We start from the raw sequence: 24,780 nt of genomic DNA on the forward strand, positions 1-24,780 counted from the left end.
AGGACCTAGATCTTGCCAGACCCTCAGACACAATGGATATACACTGCTCAGGCAATAAGGCGGTGGCAACAGGTGACCCTGAGGAGTAAACTGCCTCATTGAATGTTCCATGCCTTCCCAGTCTCACGATGTCATCCTCCAGTGGAATTGTGGTTGTTTTTTCCACCGCCTGGCTGATTTACGGCAGCTGTTAAGTATTACACCTGCTTTCTGTATTGCCCTCCAGGAAACCTGGTTCCCTGCAATGCTGATCCTGCCCTCCACGGCTATAAGGGATATTACAGGAACCATAGCAACTATAATCGAGTGTCAGGTGGAGTTTGTGTTTATGTCCTAAACTTAGTCTGTAGTGCAACTGTGCTCCTTCAAACCCCTCTTGAAGCTGTGGCTGTCAGAACAAGGGTGACACAAGAAATAACTGTTTGCAATGTATATCTTCCTCCAGATGGTGCAGTACCCTTGGATGTATTAGCTGCACTGATTGATCAACTCCCTAAACCTTTCCTACTTTTGGGGTGGCACCGTGCTTACTGGCCAAGGCAGAGATGTCGAAACTTTACTATCTTAGTTCGACCTCTGCCTCTTAATAAATACTGGGGCCCCCACACATTTCAGTGTGGCTCATGGTAGTTACTCAGCCATTGATTTATCCATTTGCAGCCCAGGACTTCTCCCATCCATCCACTGGAGAGCACATGACGACATGTGTGGTAGTGACCACTTCCCCATCTTCCTGTCACTGCCGCGGCATCAGGCCCATGGACGCTTGCCCGGAAGGGCTTTAAACAAGGCAGACTGGGAAACTTTTGCATCTGGGGTCGCCGTTGACTCTCCCCCATATGGTAACATCAATGTCATGGTTGAGCAGGTGACTACAACAATCGTTAATGCGGCGGAAAATGCGATCCCTCGCTCTTTCAGGTGCCCCCGGCGAAAGACGCCACTTGGTGAGCACCAGAAGTCGCTGAGACAATTAAGGAGCATTGGCGAACTCTACAGCGGCATAAGTGGCGCCCTTCCCTGGAGTACCTCATAGTCTTTAAGCAGCTTCATGCCCGCGTTCACCAGCATATCAAAAGACAGAAGCAGGAGTGTTCGGAGAGATATGTCTCGACCATTGGATGCCGTACATCACTTTGGTGTGTTATCTACCGACGCAAACGCAATTGCCAAGCACTTTGCTGAGCACTATGCTTGGGCTTCAGCATTGGAGCATTGCCCTCCAGCCTTTCACACTCTCAAATGGCAGCTGGAAGGGAAAGTCCTCTTGTTCACTACAGGCCACAGTGAATCCTGTAATGCCACATTTACAGAATGGGAGCTCCTCAGTGCCCTTGCACATTGCCCCGACACAGCTCCTGGGCCAGATTGGATCCACAGTCAGATGATTAAACATCTCTCATCTGATTACAAGCAACATCTCATCATCTTCAACCGGATCTAGTACAATGGCATCTTTCCATCGCAATGGCGGGAGAGAAACATCATTCCAGTGCTCAAACCCGGTAAAAACCCACTTGATGTGAATAACTATTGGCCCATCATCCTCACCCATGTTCTTTGTAAGCTGCTGGAACATATGGTGTGTAGGCAGTTGGGTTGGGTCCTGGAATCATGTGGCCTGCTGGTTCCATGTCAGGGCAGCTTCCGCCAGGGTCGCTCTACCACCGATAATCTTGTGTTCCTCGAGTCTGCCATCCGAACAGCCTTTTCCAGACGCCAACACCTTGTTGCCGTCTTTTTTGATTTATGAAAAGCGTATGACACCACCTGGCGACATCATATCCTTGCCACATTATACGAGTGGGGCCTCCGAGGCCCGCTCCCTATTTTTATCCAAAATTTCCTGTCGCTTCATACTTTCCATTTCCAAGTTGGTGCCTCCCATAGTTTGCCTCATATCCAGGAGAATGGGGTCCTGCAGGGCTTTGTATTGAGTATATCTCTATTTTTAGTGGCCATTAATGGTCTAGCAGCAGTTGTAGGCCTGTCTGTCTCACCATCTCTGCATGCAGATGAATTCTGCCTTTCGTACTGCTCCACCAGTACTGGTGTTGCTGAGCGGCGCCTACAGGGAGTCATCAACAAGGCGCAGTCATGGGCTTTAGCCCACAGTTTCCAGTTTTCGGCCGCAAAGTCGTGTGTTATGCACTTCTGTCACTGTTGTACCGTTCATCCAGAACCAGAACTTTACCTTAATGACAATCTATTCACTATAGTGGAAACATACCAATTCTTAGGACTGGTTTTTGATGCTCGATTGACTTGGCTTCCTCACCTCTGTCAGCTTAAGTGGAAGTGCTGGCAGCACCTCAATGCCCTCCGTTGCCTGAGCAACACCAACTGGGGTGCAGATCGCTCTACACTGCTGCACCTGCTGCACCTCTACAGAGCCCTTGTTCAATTCCGCCTTGACTGCGGGAGTCTCGTTTATGGTTCAGCGGCATCCTCAGTGTTGCGTTTACTTGACCCAGTGCACCACTGTGGTGATCGCCTATCGAGAGGAACTTTTAGGAAGAGTCTGGTGACCAGCATCCTTGTGGAGGCCGGAGTCCCTCCATTGCAGGTTAGGCGTGCGCAATTGGTCTCCAGTTACATTGCACACTTTTGCAGTTCTCCTGCGCATCCAAATTAGCGTCTCCTTTTCCCATCCACAGCAGTTCATCTCCTGCATCAGCTGCCCAGGTCAGGACTTCCAATTGCAGTTCGTGTGCTTCCAATTGCAGTTCGTGTGCGATCCCTTCTCTCCAAACTGGAGTCATTGCCTTTACCACTTATCTTCAGGTTCATTCACGAACACCTCCATGGTGTACACCTAGGTCGCGGCTTTGCCTGGACCTTTCACATGGCCCTAAGGACTCAGTTAAACCTGGACTCTCCGCTCTCACATCCTCTCGTTTCTCGACATGTCCCCGGGCCATGAAGTGGTTTACACCAATGGCTCAGTGGCTGATGGTGACGTTGGCTTTGCCTATGTTCATCGGGGCATATAGAACAGCACTCCTTGCCAGATGGCTGCAGTGTTTTCACTGCAGAGCTGGTGGCCATATCTTGTGCTCATGAGCACATCCGCTCATGCCCAGGCGAGTCATTTGTCCTGTGTACTGACTCCTTGAGCAGCCTACAAGCTATCGACCAGTGCTACCCTCCTCATCCTTTCCTCATCCTTTGATGGCGACCATCCAGGAGTCCATCTATGCCCTGGAACGGTCCAATTGTTCAGTGATGTTTGTCTGGACCCCTGATCACATCGGAATTCCAGGCGACGAACTTGCTGACAGGCTGGACAAACAAGATTCACAGAAACTGCTTATGGAGATCGTCTTCTCTGAAACTGACCTGTGTTCAGTATTACGCTGCAAGGTTTAGCGGCTTTGAGAGACCGAATGGCATAACCTGAGTACACACAACAAGCTGTGTGGCATTAAGGAAACTATGAAGTATAAGACGTCTGTGCATGCCTCTCGCAGGGACTCTGTGGTTGTCTGTCAGATCCGCATTGGCCATACGTGGCTGACGCATGGTTACCTCCTCCGTCGCAAGGACCCACCTCGGTGTCGCTGTGGCTCACGAATGACGGTCGTCTATCTCTTGCTGGACTGCCCACTTTTACAGCGGTCTTTTAACCTTCCCAGCACCCTACCTTTGTTGTTGGGTGACAATGCCTCAACAGCAGCTTTAGTTTTACGTTTTATTTGTGTGGGTGAGTTTTATCATTTGCTCTAAGTTTTAGCACATGTCGTTTGTCCTCCACCCTAGTGGTTTCTGGGTGGGGGTTTTAATGCGTTGCAGAGTGGCTGGCTTTTCCTTTTTATCCTCATGGTCAGCCATCCATGGTAACCTGCTTTCTTGTTTTAACCCATTCTATCTGTTTCTTGTGCCTTCGTGGTTTTCTTGCCCCTTTTGTCCATTTAAGTGTTTGTTGCCCTTGAGTTCTCATGGTTTTTCCTTTCATTCTGTTTTGTGTTGTCTCATTGTCTTGTTGTCACCCTTGTGGTATTGTTTCCTTCGGAACAAGGGACCGATGACCTTGTAGTTTGATTCCTTCCCCCCTCTTTTAAACCAACCAACCAATCTGCAGTGACCTTTGCAACTGTAGTCATAAATCTCTTCATTGACCATATATCACGATCACTCAACGCACATTTTCGTCAAGCTGTGACATAGCAGATGATGATTTTCCACTTTCCCTGTGTGTGGTATAAATCTTTGATACAATGGCTCTTGAAACACCAACATTTTGGCTATGTTGGTTACAGAACCACCCACCTTAGGGACACCAACAATTTTACCTTGTCCAAATTCACTTATGTCCAACATAATGCACCACAATTACACTGAACATTGTTCTGACCATGACTGACACTTGCAACGTGTTGAGGATGTAGTGCAGGTGCCATTCACAGACAAATACATCAGCGCAACCTGTGGCATGGCTAGCAATTCCATTTATGTTCAGTGTTTCCATATTTTTGTCCAACTGCTGTATTTAACAGTAAGGTTACTTTTTTAAATTACATAAGAGCTGTTTATTAATTCTCTGCCTCTCTTGAATCCAAGCCAACATATGTAACAAAAAAGGCAAAGGAATTCAATAATCTGTCTCAACTTCAATCTGTATTTTGCTGCAGATCTAGGTTTCAGCTGTTGAATAGCTCTCCTCAATGCATTTAAACTGAGTCACATAGACTCATCAAGCTTGTGACAAAACATGTTGCTATACGACTTGAACATGTACATAGTCGGATTAGAATCTGGCTATCTACATGTGAAAATTGTATAGTAAAGTTTTGTCAGAAGTTTGATGAATCTACATGGCTTGGTTTAAATGCACTGAGGATGACTATTCACCATCTAATGGGGATGCTGAGTCACAGAGAGGCACAACAAAAAGACTGTCTGGAAGTTAGATTTTGGCCAACAAGGTCTTTATACCAGCTTTTCAAATTTATACTTGTTCATTCAAGTTCCGAAAGAACAGACATCACATATAATTGAAGTGAGGACAGCCAGTGATCTCTTCAGTGCTAATGCACACCTGGCTCAATCTCTTACAGGAGTCAGCAAAATGCCACGAATAATGAGCATAATGGGCAAGGGGCATTATATTAGTAGCGTGTGGATAAGTTAAGACTTTGGATCTGATGGGAGATATGCTAGGGCAGTCCACACATCTGTGATGACTGATGTGTCAGGACGGTGCAGTGGTCAGCGCATCTCTCTAGTAAGCAGGAGACCGTGGTGGGAATCCCGGTCTCGCATAAATTTTCAACTTGCCCCATTGATATAATGAGTGCACACTCACAGCCTATGTCTGTAATTCCTTCGTGTCTTAAATAAACAATGTAGTCAAAATTTGATCCTCATCCTGTGCAACACTCTCCTTAATGTGTCAACACACCATAGTAATTCAGTTCTTTACCTGCTTGCTGTGAGGAGCTTTATTGCAGAGTGGACTCTCTTCTCCACTGAGTAGTAATGCCTTACAGTATCTCATATCACATCGCCATTGGAACAATTGCAGTGAAACTTGTATTATGTTGATCTTTGATGCCTTTTACCAGGAATTTAAAGGAGGGTTCACTGGTAGAAATTACCTCCCTTTGAATTTTTATAGTAGTTCTTCCATGTAAGTAAAGCTGTCATCACCCGTAAGGTTGAGTGGAACAACACTATCCTTTACTAGGCATTGTGCTATTAGAAGTGGTATGTCATTGCCTTCTTCCAATATGGATTCCAAATCACAGTGAAACTTGGCATTTTTCATATTCAAAAACATTGACAAAAATGAATGAAACACAGAATGACAGATAAAAATCCTGTCTGTCCAGGGATCTAACATGAGACCTATGCATCTGTACTCTGGTATAATACCACTGAGCTAATGTGGTATTCTGTTATTACAGATATGCCAGCATAATTTACAGCATGCTGACTACTTTGACTAGATACACTGACACAAAAAATGCTTTACATCAATTGCTTATTCCATTAGCCTTAACTGTTATTTCCCTTGCAAGCTGAAAAACACAACACTGAATGTGAGGAATTGATGTTTTCCCACTCTTGTAGCACTTATTGTTGTACCTTGTGTTTTACCCCTTTCAACCACACATTTGCAGGATCTATCTGTGGTTATCATTATCAGTTTTCTGGAGTAAACATGCCATTAAGTCCTGAGGATTCCGCAACTTCTGTTGCTGTAGTGGAAGATAGTCATAGCATGGATTACATTTCAAAAGCATTGATTACTACACCTTCCACAGTTTTCAGAACCATTAGAAGGTACAGGGAAACTGGAGCCTATGTAAAGAAACCAATATCAGGCCTGAAAAGAGCAGCACCAGCAAGAGACAACCACTTCTTTCATCTTTTAAGTTCTACACAAACATCACACCATCGCCACTAAACTACAAAACTGCAGAAATCACCGGAGGGCATCGCATAGCTCGACTACATTTTGTAAGGGAATATCGCGGTTAAATAGTATGACGATGGGAACAAGTTTTGTTCACTGATAAGTCGTGATTTGCCTGCAATCATTGGACAGTACAGAGAGAGAGTGAAGAAAGCTAGGGGAAAGTAATTCCTCTTGCACATTCTCATCCAGGATGATGGCATGGGTGGGAATCACTATGACTGCAAGGACAGATTTGGTCTTTGTGGAGCAAGGGAGCCTTGAAGCACTTCAGTGTATGGAGTAAATCCTTCTGGAGCATGTTGTGCCTTTTGTGTCATTTATTGGTGGTGGTTTGACATGAATGCACGACCACGTATGCCCACCTGTTGTGAGAATTGTGCAAGAGTTTTTGGATGAAGTAAGATTCGTGTTGTGGCTTAGCCCACTCAAAGTCCTCATTTGAATCCAATTGAACGGGTGTGGGACCAGCGGGGTAGAAGGTACTCTCGTCATTCAGAGACCCTACAGGACCTAAGGCGGCCCTCAAGAGGAAGGCTTTCGAAGATGCAAAGAGAAATCTGTAAATTGAAGTATAAAAATCCAAAAGAGAGTTTCATTACCTTCAGGAGAGTCCTTAAAATTTGCTTGAAATTTCAATCCATACAAGTTACATCCATATCTGTGACTTAATTTGTTTATAATCTTTTTCCATTGTTCCACCTAGATGGGACTGTACCACAATATTTTATCATAAAATAGTAGATTAGTGCCATTAAAGGGACTGGACTTTAAAATAAAAAATTTAAATAAAAAAAATGTTTAGGAAACTGAAGTGCTGCTGTTTCTTTGCCAATCAGTGTGTGTAAAACTTCTTTCCCTAGCTTTCTGATCACATGATTTTATAATATTTCTTGTTATTTCCTATACTCACCATTACTCATCTGTCCCTTCTTGCGATCTGACATCCTTGTCACGACATTGTGGAGCCAGATGAAATTATACTGGTGAACACTGATTTACTAATTACTGAACTAAGCACTTTTCTTTGCAAATGAGAAACAACACAGCAATCACACAGATATAAATAACTAGGTAATATAATGCACAAATGAAATAAAACTGGAGAGCTTACACCGAGAACTACAGAACATGGCACAAAATGCTGAGAATGACGTCTGGTAGTAAGGCAATATTTTTTATATGCCCAGTACTGCTGACCGTAGGTAGCCATGGGGGTTGGAACAGAGCAGTGGGAAGGACTTTTCCCGTACACCCCCATCCCACCCCGTACTGGCACTCTTCCGCCTGCTACGGGTTCTTTCCATAAAAGAAACATCATCTATAAAATAATCATTAACAAATTCTGTTGAACCACGTCCCACTCTCTAAAGCATTTGACAATTTCATAATACATACAGTGATAATAGATGTCAAGTAAAGTACATATATTTAAATTTTCCACCAAATTGTTTGATTTATTTATCAAATTACAAAACTTGCAGATAGATGTATTTCTAAATGTTTTACATGTGTTCAATATGTAATATTTGGTCATTAATGATCAGTTTTAATGTGAATAATTTGACAGATCATCATCTTACGACAAACTATGGCTCCTTACCTGTTACCGGAGTTGTTGGCAAGGTATGATGTGGAGCCAGGCCCTATACCGGCAGAGCTGTTGGTTGACCAGGCAGTGGTTGCTGAGAAGCTCAGGAATGCAGGCATGGATGCTACACGGCTCCAGTCAGCCGCTCCTTTTGCAGGTATGCAACTGTGACCAACTAAACTAGAGTATAGAGAACGTCTTTGGATTGGACTGGCTGCCAATGTACATCAGAGAACGACATTGTTCAGCTTTGAGTCTTTGCCATTTTAAGTAGTATCATTGCTCATCATGAACTGGATAAAAATCAGAGCAATAAGTCTTAACATGAGAAGGAGTTAATTATTCCTGTGCATTATTACAAGCAAGAAGTCAGTTATAAAAAAATGTAAGTGGTGACTGCCTTATTCACACTTTCTCTTACGGCATGGAGGAATGTATACTACAATTAATGATTGTATTGGTGAGAAATCTTCACCATTCTCCTCTATGCAGTTCAGAACTGAAATGTTAATAACTGTTTATTCATCAACAGATTTCAATCAAAAGTTAACTATTCAAGTATACTGGTGCTTACAGGGGTAGATTGACATGCTGTGTGCAGTGCTCTTTTGTATAAAAATAGTGTTACACTACTCTTTTATGACCCATTGTTGTCACTGATACCAAGTGCTTATAATTAAAGTGCAGCTACTCACAGAGCTCCAGTATGGGCTGCAATTTTCATATGGTAGCGAAACTTGGTAGATATTCTAATGCATTAATGCGAGACTAATTTTCACTGGAAAATAATTGGTTCCAATTTTGGCCACCAGGTGCAAATCTGGCACTGTAAATCCAACAGCAAAGTTATATAGAAATGTTTCCATAGGTAATGGATTAGGAACTGAACGTGAGCAGAAAATGTCAAGCTAGTGAGAAAGGCATAATGTTGATTTTAGTATTAACTGGTGCTTACTCAATTTCATTTGTTTAGTGTGAGCACTCGAGGTGGCGACAAGGTGATGGCCAAAATTGGAACTAATTTTTTTTTTAAGCATAAATCAGTCCCACATTAACACATTAGGATGTCTATCAGGTTTCACTGCGATGCAATAATTACAGCCCATGCTGGTTCTCCGTGTTAACTGCACTTTAATTATAACAACCCGGTAAAATGCACACATATCAAGAACGTTTTGATAATACTGAATTTGGACTACATTGTTAATTTCTTTGATTTGTCTATATGCAAATATTGTCAGCATTCCTTAGGGTGAAAGGAATGTTGGGCTTACAGAAGGATACAGATCTGGAGAATCAGATTATCTAGTGGGATGCTTTATATTTTAAAGCAAGAAGTGTTTTATTGTTAGTTTATGGTTTCTTACTTTTTGACCAACCCTTACTCTGTGTTTTTGCAATAATGATTGACTTTATACCTTGTGTTATTTAAGAATTACTCTTTTAACAACCCTTTTTAAGTATGCTGGCTCTCATGGTCTCATCAGTCTATTTTTTTGTAGGAAATCTCTGTTGGACAATTATTATTTGAGTATGTTGTTACTTTTTTTCTAAGTGTACACTTGGCTTTTGGTTCACAGTGATGAACAGTATTGGGAGACTTGTCAGTAAAATGGCAATAGAATAGTTTTAGTCCAGAGGAACAATAAGATCCATAAGTATCACATCTCCCCATGAACAATGGAGCATGTTACCATGAGGTGGCTTCTGCACCTCAGTAATACAGCCAGCCATACCATAGGTGTAATCACATTGAAGATTATCTATCAAGAGAACAGATAGACATATGGTTCCTGAAGATTGGTGGCAGTCTTTTCAGTCAAGGGCACATAGACGCTCTTATTTTCAGTAGATGCAGGGACCAGGGACGACAGTCTGGATATTTGACTTATATGACATTGTAACATTAGCTAAAATGGCCCCATTGTCTTGGTACTGTGACAGCTGAAAGCAAGAGGAAACTACAGCCATTAAATTTCCTGAGGGCCAGCAGCTCTGTTCAATGATGGCATCCTTCTGAGGATGTTGGCATCAGAAAAAATAAACCAGGTATTCTAGAAATAGCAGCTTGGGTATTAGATCCCGTAATCAGGTAAGTAGATTAGAGAACTTGAAAAGAGAAATGGATAGGTTGAAGTTAGATAAAGGGAGCTCTAGTGAAGGGCAGTGGTAGGAAGAACAGGATTTCTGTTCAGGTAAGTGCTTGATAATCAACACAGAGTCCAATAGGCATAATATGGGAACAGGTCAGATAATTAATAAGAAAATGGGGATATGGGAGAATTAATATGAATGGCCTCGTGATAGACATAAAGCCAAGACCCACCACAATAGTGCAAGTATGTATGCATAACAGCCATGTAGGTGATGAAGAGGTTTAAAAAATGAATGGGATACAATAAATTATTCAGTATTTTAAGGGAAATGGAAATTTAAATGTAATGGGGGACTGGAATTTGATAAGAAGAGAAAGAAGGGAGGGAAAACATAATGGAAGAACGTAGACAGGGGGGGGGGGGGGTGAGCAATCAAAGGGGAAGCCACATGGTAGAATGTTACACAGGCACAAGTAATATATAGATTATTTAATGCTAAGACAGAAATTTCAAAATCAGATTTGGAAACTGGTTGTGTGATAATAAAAGAACTTTACAACTGAAGCGATATTTTCAACCTCTGGTATTATGCTCAGTTGCAGATGTTCTTCCAACAGGATTGTTTTAGCATAACTTTTTGGTTATGAGTTGCAGATTAAAACTGAAGAAATCCCAAAAAGGTAAGCAAATTAAGATGAGACCTGAATAAATTGTAAGAACTAGTGATCATTGAGAATTTCAAAGGGAGCACCAGGCAGTAATTGAAAAGAAATAGAATGGAAGATGAATGGGTAGCTTTGAGAGATTAAATAGGGAAAGGAGCAGAGGATCAAATAGGCAAAAAGACAAGTCCGATGAAAAGTAAGAAGAAGGACGTGAAGATTAGATGGAAGTTGTGGTACTGTGAGAAGAATTTGACAGAGCACTGAAAGACAAGTCAAGGAGAGGCACCTGGAGTAGACGGCATTCCCTAAGAAGTATGGACACCCTGTAACAAAACTATTCCACCTAGTACGCAAGGTATGTGAGACAGGCAAAATACCCTGACTTCAAGAAGAATGTAATAATTTCAATTCCAAAGAAGGCAAGTATCGACAGTTGTGACTATTACTGAACAATAGTAAGTCATGGCTGAAAGGTACTCTAAACATTTACAGAAGATCAGAAGGACCACAGATTGGAAATGAGGTATTATTGTGAAAATACCCAAAAAAAGGAGATTTTACTAACTGCAACAACTGGTGGGGTATTACCCTACTGTCAGTACCGAGTAAGATACTTTCGAGGATCATTTTAAACTGCATTAAGGATTCTGTGGAAGCACAACTGAGGAGAGAGCAGGCAGGTTTTAGAAAACATCATAGCTGTGTGTACCTTATCAATACTCTCAGAATTATTTTGGAACAAAGTGTGGAGTGGAAACACACCCTGTACCTAACCTTCATTAATTTTGAAAAGGCTTTCGACTCTGTCAAAGAGTCATGTGGGATACACTTGCAAAATATGGCATTCCAACGGAGATTATTAACATCATCGAGGAAATGTATGAAGACTATGAATGAATGCCAAGTACTACATAATGGAGAAGTAACAGAGCCTTTCCAAGTTAATTCGGGAGTACGACAAGGGTGTAATCTTTTGCCAACACTATTTCTTTTGGTGTTGGACCATGTGATGAAGAGAGTTATGGGGGGACAGAAGAGAGGTGTGCAATGGCGGATGCGTAATAGGCTCGAAGATTTAGATTTCACAGATGACGTCTGCCTAATGACACAACGATATCGAGGCATTGAAGAGAAACTGGCCAGGTTACAGAGAGAGGCAGAAGTTGCAGACCTCACGATAAATGTTCGCAAAACCAAAGAAATGTGGATAAGTTTGACCATCACGAATAGGCTGGCCATTAATGGAGAGGACATAGAGCAGGTCCAATCTTTCCTCTATCTCGGAAGTATAGTCACGACTACAGGAGGCACTGAGGAGGACATCCATAGTTGCATCCACAAAGCAAATGGTGCATTTGTACAACTGTACCCTATTTGGAGAAATAGGAACATATCAAAGAAGACCAAACTCTGGCTTTTCATTAGCAATGTGAAGGCTGTTCTGTTGTATGGTTGTGAAACTTGGAAGTTGACTAACCACATTAAAAACCAGCTCCAAGTTTTTATCAACTGTTGTCTCCAGCGTATTTTAAATGTGAGATGGCCAGATATAATGACAAATGAAGTTTTTTAGAGGGAGACAAATCAGCAACCAATCTATATACAATTCAAGGAAAGAAAATGGAACTGGATTGGGCATACATTGAGGAAACTAGATGGAGCTGTTGAAAGAGTGGTTCTAGACTGGAACCCTCAAGGAGTTAGAAAATGTGGCTGCCCCAAACAGACCCAGAAAAGGACGATCGAGAGAGAAGCTGCAGAGGATGGGGACACCTGGAGTGAAGTGAAGAGACTTGCTAGAAATCCTACCAAGTGAAAGAATTTCATCACGGCCTTATGTTCCAGAGGGAATGACGGGAACTAAGTCAAGTTAAGTCAAGAAGGACTGGTAGAAGCTGACCTTGGGGATGATCAGTTTGGATTCCACATTAATACATTGATGGAAAAAAAATTGACACCAAGGAGGAGTTGTGCAACATCAACAGAAGTTGGTAGGCATCTTTCTACAACTGAAAGACGATGTTTATTAAAATTTTGTGCCGCTCTCTTAAGAGTGGTGCTAGTAGTGCCACTGTGAAGATTAAAATCAGATTTGCTTTAAATACATGCTGTAACGGTCATAAGCATTAGTTACCTGTGAGACTGGACATATGAATTGATGTTACTCAAGAATGCCTGTAAGGCGACAAAGATGCCATTGTCAACTGTGCACAATTGCCGGCACCAGTGGTTATGAAAATATGTAATTGCAAGAAGACCAGGCTCTGGATGATCACATGGCACTACCAAAAGAGAAGACCATCATGTTCAATGTATAGCTGTGGTGCATCCTACTGTATTTGCAGCAGCAATTTGAGCAGCAGTTGACACCACAGTGACACATCAAACCTTTACATTTTGGTTACTTCAAGGACAGCTTCATGCTAGATGCCCTGATGTGTGCATTCCACAGACATATTGGACCTACACCTGGAGTTATGATATTGGGAGAAAACTTTTGACAATGTTGATTTGAATGCACTCTCTGAAATCTGAAGACAGCAAGGATAAAACACGGGGAGCATAATATCATCTATAGCTTATACAGAAACCAGATTGCAGTAATAAATCAAGACATGAAAGGCAAGTAGTAGTTGAGAAGGGTGCTGGAGAGGCTTTCAGCCTGTCCCTGATGTATATGGGGCTAGCAGTAAAGGAAACCAAAGAGAAATTTGGAAAGTGAATTAAACTTCAGTATATGATATAAGAACTAATTAAACAGAAAGGATAGTATCTTGTAAGATGTTTTAAGACGAAAATCAACAAAAGTAAAACAAGAGTAATGCAATGTATTTAAATTATATCAGTGCTGAGAGAATTGAAAAAAAAATATCAGGAAATCTTTCCTTAAGGTATTTGTCTAGAGTTGAGACTTGTACTGAAGTGAAATTTGGACAATAAATGGTACATATCAGAAGAGAACAGGAGCTTTTGAATGGTGGCACTAATGATACAGGAGAATGCTGAACGTTGATGTGTAAGGTCAGATAACTTATGAGGAAGTGCCGAATAGAATTGCGGAGTAAAGAAACTTATACCACAACTTTGCTTGACTGGATCAGTTGATATGGGATAAAAATTGTAGAGGGAGGCCAAGGCTTGACTATAGGGAACTGGTTCGAACAGATCAAGGTTGCACCAGTTACAAAGAGATGAAGATACTTGCACATGGTAGACTAGCATGTACAGGTACATCAAACTGGACTTTGACTCAAAACCACAATACATGCCACTTACAAGTAAGGTCATGGAGGCTACAAGATTAGAGTAAAGTAGTGAAAGTTTTTGTTTTGTGAAGACTCATCAGCTGATGCATATATTTGTTATAGTCTTACCTCTTAGATGGACATAAATATTTTTCTTAAGGTTATTTTAGTTAAACCGACAAAATGTACTGTAAACAAGTATACAAAAAAGGGGTTTGCTCTGTTATAAGAAATGAAGTTGACGATGAAATGGAGAGGAAAATGCTCCTCTGAGCTAATGACAACCAATAGAGCTGTTAGAGATCCCAGTTCCATACATGAATCCTTCAAGGACTTCTCCAGAAATTGTAGTACAATTGGTGACTTAAAACCACTAAATAGAAATCTGGAAATTTCATTATGACAGACAGAAATAATAGAGGCCATAAGTTATCCCCTGTTTAGAGCTCTGAACTTACAAATATCATAAAGGTCCAAAAAAATGTAAACTCTGTGGATTAGGATGAGGTTCCCATCTGAATAATAAAAATGTCTGTCATTGTATTGCACATCCACTGTCTTATAACAGTTGATCAGTCTTTTGTTGAGGGATGTTTTCCAGATCAATTAAAATATGCTGAAGTTCAACCAAAAAGGGCAAACAAGATTAAACTGGCAGCTATAGACGCATTTCATTGTTACCAATTTCCTCAAAATTTTTTGAAAGGACTGCACATGATCAAACAGAAAATTGTAGTTGATTATACAGTTTAAATTGCATAACTGATATGGTTTTTGGAAAGGCTGCAGTGCAACTTGTGCAATAAATGAAGCGGTCACAAATGTCAGAGATGTCTGCAAATAGAATGTGTGTGCATCTGGTATTTTTTGTGACCTCACTAAAGCTTTTGATACTGTAAATCATGACTCTATTCTCCCCAAGCTAATAATCTACAGTTTTCAAGAAAAATCTCTTAGATGAATGTTAATTTAGGCCTATATGGCAAACAAGTAACAAAGATAACATGCTCCTAACAGTGGCAAGAAATTCCTCTGGCTGGAAACACAATTAGGTGTTCCACAAGATTAGTATTAGGTTCAATATATTAGGGCCTGTACTATTTTTGTATTATATTAATGAAATACAACTCCAAGTTTGGTCTGATATTGTGCTCTATGCAGATGATTCAAAAATGACAATCTGCTGTAGAAGATGAGAAGAGTTAATCTGTCATTTTGAACAGACACTTGGAGAAGTAGAGACATGGGTCAGAAAAATTAATTTTAAATTAAATTTTGCTATAACAGAAACTATTCTTTTCACCACAAAACAAACAGCATAATGTATAACTGAAAAACGCTATACAGACAAAAACAAACTTGACATTGCAAACTATCAAATTCCTTGGTGCAATAGTAAATAAAATTACATTGTGGAGTATTCATATTGAGAGCATGCTGAGTCAGCTGAAAGGTCTCATTGGTAGAAATGTCTCGTATAGAATCACCAATTTAATAGTAAAAAAAAAAAACTATGTTATGTATGTTTTGGTCTGAGAAAACTAATCAGCCCAAAGCTTTTAGACTACTGAAATAGATCATCTTAGCCACAATGGGAGCTAAAAGGAGGCAACACTACAAGAAAACTAGACATAGGACAAGTTAATTATCACCTAGCCACAGATTAAAAACTCCACATTGTATGAACATAAAATTTATAAATAAAATCTGAAAAGGAAAGTGTGACCCACATCTAAAAAATACTGAAGGAAACTTGGAAAAATACCTGATAAGAAATTGTATAATGTGTAGAAGATTTCTAGAATGACACCCTTGTAAAATAATATCTCACTCAGGAAGTAACACCATATGTGTTGTAAACTTTTCGTTACTCTGTATAATGTTAGAATCAACAAGTTACCTATGCCACAGTTTTTGACCATCTGAGGCATGTTATGTGGTGATAAAGATTTTATTTTATTTGATTTGACTGTTTCATATAAAAGATATTTCTCTTTTATCAATGCGGGGTTTGTGTATCTTCGTCCCCAGGACAACATAGACACTCTTGGGCTGATGCATCGGCTCCTGTCCGTCCAAGTGGCAGTGGCAGTGTAGCTGATCTTGGATCTTTCCAGGTGGATGTTGATAGTGCTCAGTCATCACCTGGAATTGAAAGGGTATGTTCCACAATAAATAGTACTTTTCTTGTTATATTCTGAATGTCAAAGTGGTGTTACCCTTCAGTGAATAATAGTTTTATGCACAGTGATAAAAGTGCAAAACACTATCAGAATGTTATATAATTTGAGCAGCATGAATCACCAATCTTTTGCCGTGGATTGTAAATGTTAAGTGTGAATGTCACTAAAGAGATTTAAGCTTTTTTAAGTAGGTCCTTTTTCTTCAGGATGTGAAAGCATAGCTAGGATTTTGTGTGTGTGTGTGTGTGTGTGTGTGTGTGTGTGTGCGCGCGCACTCGCTGTGATTAAAATTAAGTTAAAACAACAGCATAAATGTGTGGTCTTTGTACTTACAATAAAAAATCCCAATTATTTGTAAATACTGGCATTTTCTCTCTGGTGCAAAATATGGCATCAGTGCCATTATTGCTGTAGTGTGTCAACACAATCTGTAGTCTTTCAAGAGAGCAGGTCACAATTAGCACATGGACACAGCCAGATCATAAATTAATACCAAGTGTTTTAACGTGCACTTGTTGCACACAGATATGTTACAAAGCAAAGATATGGTTTGTTTAGATTAGCTGTCAGATACATGTTGAAAGATGTGACTCTAATACCGCTTTGTTTTCAATAAGGCAAAAACATAGCTTAAAAGATTTTAGCATGATGTTACCGATATGTTATGGCATAAACCATATGGAATACATTACCGTATTTACTCGAATCTAAGCTGCACCTGAAAAATGAGACTCGAAATCAAGGAAAAAAAAATTTCCCGATCTAAGCCGCACGTGAAATTTGAGACTCGAAATTCAAGGGGAGAGAAAAGTTTTAGGCCGCACCTCCAAATCGAAACAATGTTGGTCCATTGTAATATGAGACACAATTTAGGTCAAATGAATTACGATACAGCTACAGTAGTTTGGTTTGAGTCGTAAGCTTAGCAGTTAAGCTATACTAGGTAGCCATTGCTATGTGTCAGGCAATCCGTCCGTATTTATATGGGTACCCTTCCTTTTTCACGTGCTTTGTCTGGTTTGCATTGATTGCTTATTTTTCTTTGATATGATAACTGCCATTCTCTTTGTTATAGGTGTTTACGTCACTCTAAGCAAAAAATATATTACTATACTGTGTCATGCATTGTTTGTTGCATTCTGTGTTTACGGCCTGTCGCCGCTCATGGCATGGCTTGCTTTTATGACTGCCGCTTACAATTAAAAGAAAAAAAAGAGAGAGGAAACGTCTCATTAGCAAAACAATGGCAAGAGACTGCTATTTGTTGTTACTTACATTGCTGCTTTCTTTGATAATGATCAACAAGAACCAAATAATAGAATGCGTATAATAGAAGATGTTCTGAACGAGAGTTTAGCGAAAATTTTTCTCCGTTTGAAAATCTTTGCAGACGCCTCTTTAGTACATTACATTCTGCACAGAAATTAGAGTCATCTTAGATTTAAAAATCTAGTCAATTGCCGTGCTTCATTTCTGACTGTATCACTATTAGGCACAAGAATAATACGAGTATAAACATGACATGATATGTATATTCTTCCGCGTTTACTGTTGTCTCACTCTAAGGCAGACAGGTTTTAAATGAGAAAGCAGCAAACACAAAAGAATACATGGCAAAATGTTTATATTCATATTATTCTTATGGTGAAGAGAATATTGCATGTGATTCACAATCCATAAAAGTTCCTATTAGCAACCATCTCTTCTCACAGGTAAGAAAAAATTCAGAACATAGAGTTGGCCATATTGACAAACATCCCAAACAGTCTTGCCAGTCGGATTTTCGTAGTACATTGAAATGCTGCTAAATTCGAAGATGAACTATACTTAATTTGTATTTACTTCGTTGGATAATGTATGAAAATGCAGTGGTCGAAACTCGGAGCGGAGAAAAAAAGCTCGTCTTGCACCCTTTTTTAATTTATTTACTGACGCAGATGTTTTGGCGCCAGTATTTATCCTTGTGCCTGCAAAGCATGCCTGTGTAGCACTACATATATTCAACGGCAGAAGTTAGTTGTGGTGGCACCTACCAACATTTTTCAGAACTTCCACTTACTTTGCACTCGATTCTAAGCCGCAGGCAGTTTTTCGGATTACAAAAACCAGAAAAAAAGTGCGGCTTAGATTCGAGTAAATACGGTAAGCTATGGTACCATTTGAGAGAGAACCTATTGAAAGTTTTTTAGGAAAATGTTAATGTTTCATATTTAGAGCTTCTAACTTCTTTTTGTGCTATGTTAAAATATATTGCAGTTATTTGCTGAGCAGAATGTCAAAATGTAGACAGAGATAAACTATTTCTGAGTTGAATGTTGTAACTGTTAAGCTGCTTTTTATAGACCAAAAATGAAATCAGGGCACTCTATAAAAGAAAGATTTCCTAATGCATAATTTTAATAGTCTGGTTAGCGAACAACAGCAATATTTTTTTCCTTGGCACAAAGAGAATTAAGAGCTCTAAATATAAAACAGTGAAGCCATGCCCTAGGAAGAACAAATGTGTGTCCACATAAATTTTACAATATATTTATCAATTAAACTGGCACAAATTTTGATGATGAACTTGAGCTCATGAACAGTGGGGTCAAACATAATCTTACCACTACACTAAAAACAATATTAAAATCTCTTGCAAACACCAAAGTGGCATGTGATGTAGCAAAATTTAACTCAAGTGAAAAAAATGTAGTAGTTTTAAAGGTAGTAATATAATACATAACCACATATCAAACAGTCACGCACTATAAATGATCAAAAACATCAACTGCTAACTAAGAGATAGAGGGGCTGGCCAGTACTTACCTCAGCTCAGTACAGCCGATAGATACACAAAACAGAACAGAAAATTTACATTCCTAGCTTTCGGAACTTTGTTCCTTCATCAGGGAGGAAAGAGGGGAAAAAAGGGATGAAGGTAAAGTGGATTCAGTTACTCACAACCCAGGTTATGAAGCAACAGGGAAAGGTAAACAGGGAGGGTAGTAAGGATGGAGGCATAGTCGTCAGAGGGAAGCCAAAGATATTCTACTATAAGTACTGTGCCAGCTTCAAACCAAAGAGGATGCATACAGAAGTAGAGAGATATATAGTATAAAGATAAACACAACTATCTAGGAAGAAAAGATGCGTGAATGGCTAAAGAGGAGAGGGAAAAAGGAGAAGACTGAAGAGTAAATGGGAGTGAGGTTGGTTAACGTAGGTGCAGTCCAGGTGGATAGTGGGATGAAAGGATGTGTTGGAGCGCAAGTTCCCATCTCTGCAGTTCCGAGGGACTGGTATTGGGTGGGGGAAGCCAAATGGCACGTACAGTGTAGCAGGTTCCTAGGTCCCGAGAATTATTCTGGAGGGCATGCTCTGCTACTGGGTATTGAACATCTCCTAGGCAGACAGTTCGTCTGTGCCCATTCATGCACTCAGCCAGTTTAGTTGTCGTCATACCAATGTAAAAGGCTGTGCAGTGCAGGCATGTCAGCTGATAAATGATATGTGTTGTTTCACATGTGGCCCTGCCTTGCATTGTGTATGTTTTACCAGTAGCGGGGCTGGAGTAGGTGGTTGTGGGGGGATGCATGGGGCAGGTTTTGCAGCGGGGTCGGTTACAGGGGTAGGAACCGCTGGGTAGAGAAGATGCTCTGGGAATACTGTAGGGTTTGACAAGGATCTTTTTTTATCACTCACATTTTTTTTTCCACTCTCGATCGTTTTTGCAGCACTTGCGATCTTTTTTTGAGCAACATGTGTTCGTTGCCCCTGATATTGACATATTGCTTGGTCTGGTCAACCTTTATCTGTACTTTTCTTATTTAGTGGTCTTCCTTTGGTATTGAACATTACCAACACATTTTCTTTTCTTTCTCGTCCTTCCCTCCTTGTTTTATTCCTTCTTATTATTACTATTTAACTTTAGTTATTTAATTTCCCTACCCACCAGTTACCCAATATGTACCCTAATCCTATACCACATTATTTACATTCATTCTGGAAACATGCATTCACCCTAGCCAAACTGCAATCCCACATACTTTTCCTCCGGTCGTGCTTAACCTTTGGAATTACCCCTAAAGGACTTACTTGAAAAGTTCCCATCTCTGGGTGCAATCCCTCCTTCCACCAGTCTCTCCTGGACTTCCAGAACCTTCAATCTTTAGCCCTTACCCAACTTGTCCTGAATCTCTACACTACTTCGTGTAACCACCACTCCCAACAGCTCCTATCTCTCTTCAAATTCATCCAACCCTCAAACCCCTGCTTGGAGAACACACTCAGGAACATTGTTCTCTAAGCCAGCTGTAAACTTGAGTTCCATGCCACACACCACCTGAAAAAATCATCCACAGTGCTAGTGCAACACCTAAGAAGTGGGGTCCCTCTCCCTATCCCTCACAAACACCAACCACAATAGCACCTTCAACAAACCACCCTCATAGCCAACAAACCTAGCCTGGCCACCCTACTCAATCTCCCAATCCCAGCACATACCCCACACAGACCAAATCTCAACTATAACCACAGTCAAATGCCACATATCACCAGTCCCAATTCAGTTCTAAACCTCTCATCCAGATCCCTCTCTCCTCCAGAGATATCTGTTCTATCAAAAGGCTTAACCTTTAGCCCCACGCCTAAATTCAACCACACTTCCCTGGTTAAAGATCTCCTCCTATTCACCCGGAACCTCAACTGGCAATATCACTTCACCACCCAAACACAGCCCCCAAATACTAAACCCAGTGTTGAACCCTGTCTAAAACAGTTCCGACCGCCTTCTCAAAGGGATCCTCCTCCCCTCCCCCAAAACCATCCCTTGCAGACATTTCAGGAATTCCTCACATCCAGTGTCGCCTCCCAGTCCTTCTTGAAGAACATCCCGACAACCCCCAACATCACCCCAGCTGATTCCCATGCCGTTAAGGAGCTGAAAACAGGTCGCTCTATTGTCATCCTCCCAGCAGATAAAGGCTCCACAACTGTGGTACCTGACCGTGTGGAGTATGTAGCAGAAGGACTGCATCGACTCTCCGACACCTCAACCTACAAAGCTGTTACCCAGGATCCCATTCCCTCCATCCAGACTGAGTTGCAGAAAATCCTAAAAATCCAAGGTCTCTCACAAGGCCTCACAACGGCTTCCATAGACCTACTCACTCCACCTTCTACCTATTACCCAAAATCCACAAAGAGAACCATCCTGGCCATCCCATTGTAGAAGGCTTCAAAGCCCCAACAGAACGTATCTCAGCTCTGATAGACCAACACCTCCAACCTATCACCCGCAGACTCCCATCGTACATCAAAGACACAAACCACTTTCTAGAACGCCTCAAATCCATTCCCACTCCCCTCCCACCTGGAACCTTTCTTGTCACCATAGATGCTACATCCCTTTACACAAACATCCCACATACCCATGGTCTCTCTGCCCTTGAACACTACCTCTCGCAATGCCCACCTGAAGATCTTCCAAAAACCTCTTCTTTATCACACTTACCAACTTCATCCTCACCCATAATTACTTCACTTTTTTAAGGCCAGACCTACAAACAAATCAGGGGAATGGCCATGGGAACCAGGATGGCTCCGTCCTATGCCAACCTCTTCATGGGCAGCATGGAGGAGGCTTTCCTGGAGACCCAACAGCTGCTTCCCTGGCCTGGTGTAGGTTTATAGATGACATCTTTGTGGTCTGGACCCATGATGAAGAAACACTCTTTAATTTCCTCAATAACTTGAACTCCTGTTCGAATCTGAATTTCACATGGTTCTTCTCCAAAACCCAAACCACCTTCCTGGATGTTGACCTTTATCTTGTTGAAGCTCACATCCACACCTCTGTCCACATCAGACCCACAAACAAACAACAGTACCTTCACTTTGACAGCTGCCATCCATTCCACATCAAACGCTCCCTTCCCTACAGCCTAGGTATTCGTGGCAAACGTATCTGCTCCAGTGACGAATCCCTCAACAATTACACCAATAACCTGACCAGTGCTTTCCTCTCCCACAACTATCCTACAGACCTTGTGCACAAACAGATCTCTCGAGCAATACATTCCTCCCCATCCAACAACAATGTTCCTACCCCCAGACCACACAGAAGCATCCCCCTTGTCACCCAATATTATCCTGGCCTCGAATACATCAACAAATTACTCCGCCAGGGATATGACTTTCTCAAGTCAAGCCCTGAAATGAGATCATCCCCTGACAATATTCTCCCTACACCACCCAGAGTTGCCTTTCGTCACCCCCCTAACCTCCGTAACATCCTTGTCAAACCCTACAATATTCCCAGACCACCTTCTCTACCCAGCGGTTCCTATCTCTGTAACCAACCCCACTGCAAAACCTGCCCCATGCATCCCCCCACAACCACCTACTCCAGCCCCGCTACTGGTAAAACATACACAATGCAAGACAGGGCCACATGTGAAACAACACATGTAATTTATCAGCTTACATGCCTGCACTCCAGAGCCTTTTACATTGGTATGATGACAACTAAACTGGCTGAGCGCATGGATGGGCACAGACGAACTGTCCGCCTAGGAGATGTCCAATACCCAGTAGCAGAGCATGCCTTCCAGCATTATTCTAGGGACCTAGGAACCTGCTACACTGTACGTGCCATTTGGCTTCTCCCACCCAACACCAGTCCCTCGGAACTGCGGAGATGGGAACTTGCACTCCAACACATCCTTTCGTCCCGCCATCCCCCTGGACTGAACCTACGTTAACCAACCTCACTCCCATTTACTCTTCAGACTTCTTCTTTTTCCCCTCTCCTCTTTAGCCATTCACGCATCTTTTCTTCCTACGTAGTTGTGTTTATCTTTATACTATATACCTCTTTACTTCTGTATGCATCATCTTTGGTTTGAAGCTGGCACAGTACTTACAGTAGGATATCTTTGGCTTCCCTCTGACGACTATGCCTCCATCCTTACTACCCTCCCTGTTTACCTTTCCCTGTTGCTTCATAACCTGGGTTGTGAGTAACTGAATCCACTTTCCCTTTATCCCTTTTTTCCCCTCTTTCCTCCCTGATGAAGGAACAAAGTTCCGAAAGCTAGGAATGTAAATTTTCTGTTCTGTTTTGTGTATCTATCGGCTGTACTGAGCTGAGGTAAGTACTGGCCAGCCCCTCTATTAGTATTTGTTTCACATCTTTATATGAGATTTTCCATTAATCATTCAAATACATCAACTGTAAGTGCTCAGAAAACAAAGTTCTCATAGTAAAACCAGATGGAAGCAACTGTACTACCATGACTACACTGGCAAAACTTTTTGAACAACACCAGTATTATTGAAATACATTCTGACCCCAACTCCAAAATTTCAGTATAAGCTAAAAAAGTTCTTAATAAGTGCCACTTTCTGCTCATTACAACTGACATTGTAGCGGTTCCACCTGCATTTATTTATTTATTTTGTTGCCCTCAGTGTTGATGTACTGCGTTACTACATTGGCTGAAAAATGGGGTTCGTTATTTGGACACTGACTACTGTAAATACTGTAGCCGACAGGTACACATTTGCGTTTCACCATACTTTCCTTTCATTTGGCACCACCCCCAATACTACACAGTTATATATGTATGGCCAGTGCACTATTGTTTAAACTTTCCATAAGCCTCATTAATAGTTTGCAGGTGAACCTCCACATACTGCTACAATAGTTTTATGTTGAACATCTACGAGCAGTAAAAAGATAACTACATAGTTCACAGTCCTTCAAATAAATTGAACAGTCACTGTCATTGCTTTAACACACCACCTATTGGTGTAACACTTATTTCACTGTTAAGTTGATACATTGAAGAATGTGAGTTTGAGAGCTGTTGTATAGAAATAGTGGACTCACTAGCAAATGTTATAATAATCTCAGTATACAGAATTCCAGGAATGTCAACAACATCTATTCTTATCTAAGCTTCAAATTATGCTAGAAGACCTTTGTACAGAAAAAAAGAAGAAAAAAATTGTAATAGCTGCTTATTTTAATATTGATATCGCATGTGATAGTAGCCATGGTTCAAGATTCACTGACTTAGCAAAGAAATATGCTTTCAAATCGAATTTCTTTGAATATGCTGTAGACAATGGCAATCAGCAGCGTGTATTGAGAATGTTCTAACTAATTATGTGTATGAAGATGTGCATAAATTTTGTCTAGATCTAAGTATTTCAGATCATTGTGCATTGTTCATTGAGCTGCCACAGACAGACAGAAACATTTCACGTATGAGAACCCATATGACCAGGAACTTTAGCAATGAAAACTTGACAACATTTAGTGAGAAGCTAAAAGAGAAAACATGGCCTTTTGATCATTCTAACTCAAGTGACGAAAACTTTGAGAAATTTCTAAATATTTTTCTTGGTGTCTTTAATGAAACATTTCCACCTAGACTCTGCAACTCTGCAGCAATAAAATAACAAATAAAGTAAAATGGATTACCCAGGGCATAAAAATTTCCAGTGTAAATAAAAGACAATTGCACAGAGAACTAAAATATAATAAAGATATTAATGTCATTAAATATGTTAGTCTCTATAAAACCACATTTAAAGGA

General features: G+C 40.9%; 1 protein-coding gene across 2 annotated transcripts in view; it reads left to right on the forward strand.

Moving 5' to 3' along the window:
* The window catches only part of LOC124802532 (protein EFR3 homolog cmp44E), an 87,559-nt gene that overhangs the window by 57,365 nt on the left and 5,414 nt on the right, over window positions 1–24,780 (forward strand). For both annotated transcript variants that reach the window (XM_047263386.1, XM_047263387.1), the window contains exons 14-15: window positions 7,989–8,166; window positions 16,047–16,174. In XM_047263386.1, the coding sequence (XP_047119342.1) occupies window positions 7,989–8,166; window positions 16,047–16,174 (306 nt within the window). The remainder of the gene's footprint in view (window positions 1–7,988; window positions 8,167–16,046; window positions 16,175–24,780) is intronic.

Source organism: Schistocerca piceifrons, chromosome 6 (genome assembly GCF_021461385.2).
Source record: "Schistocerca piceifrons isolate TAMUIC-IGC-003096 chromosome 6, iqSchPice1.1, whole genome shotgun sequence".
NCBI classification, from domain to species: Eukaryota; Metazoa; Arthropoda; class Insecta; order Orthoptera; family Acrididae; genus Schistocerca; species Schistocerca piceifrons.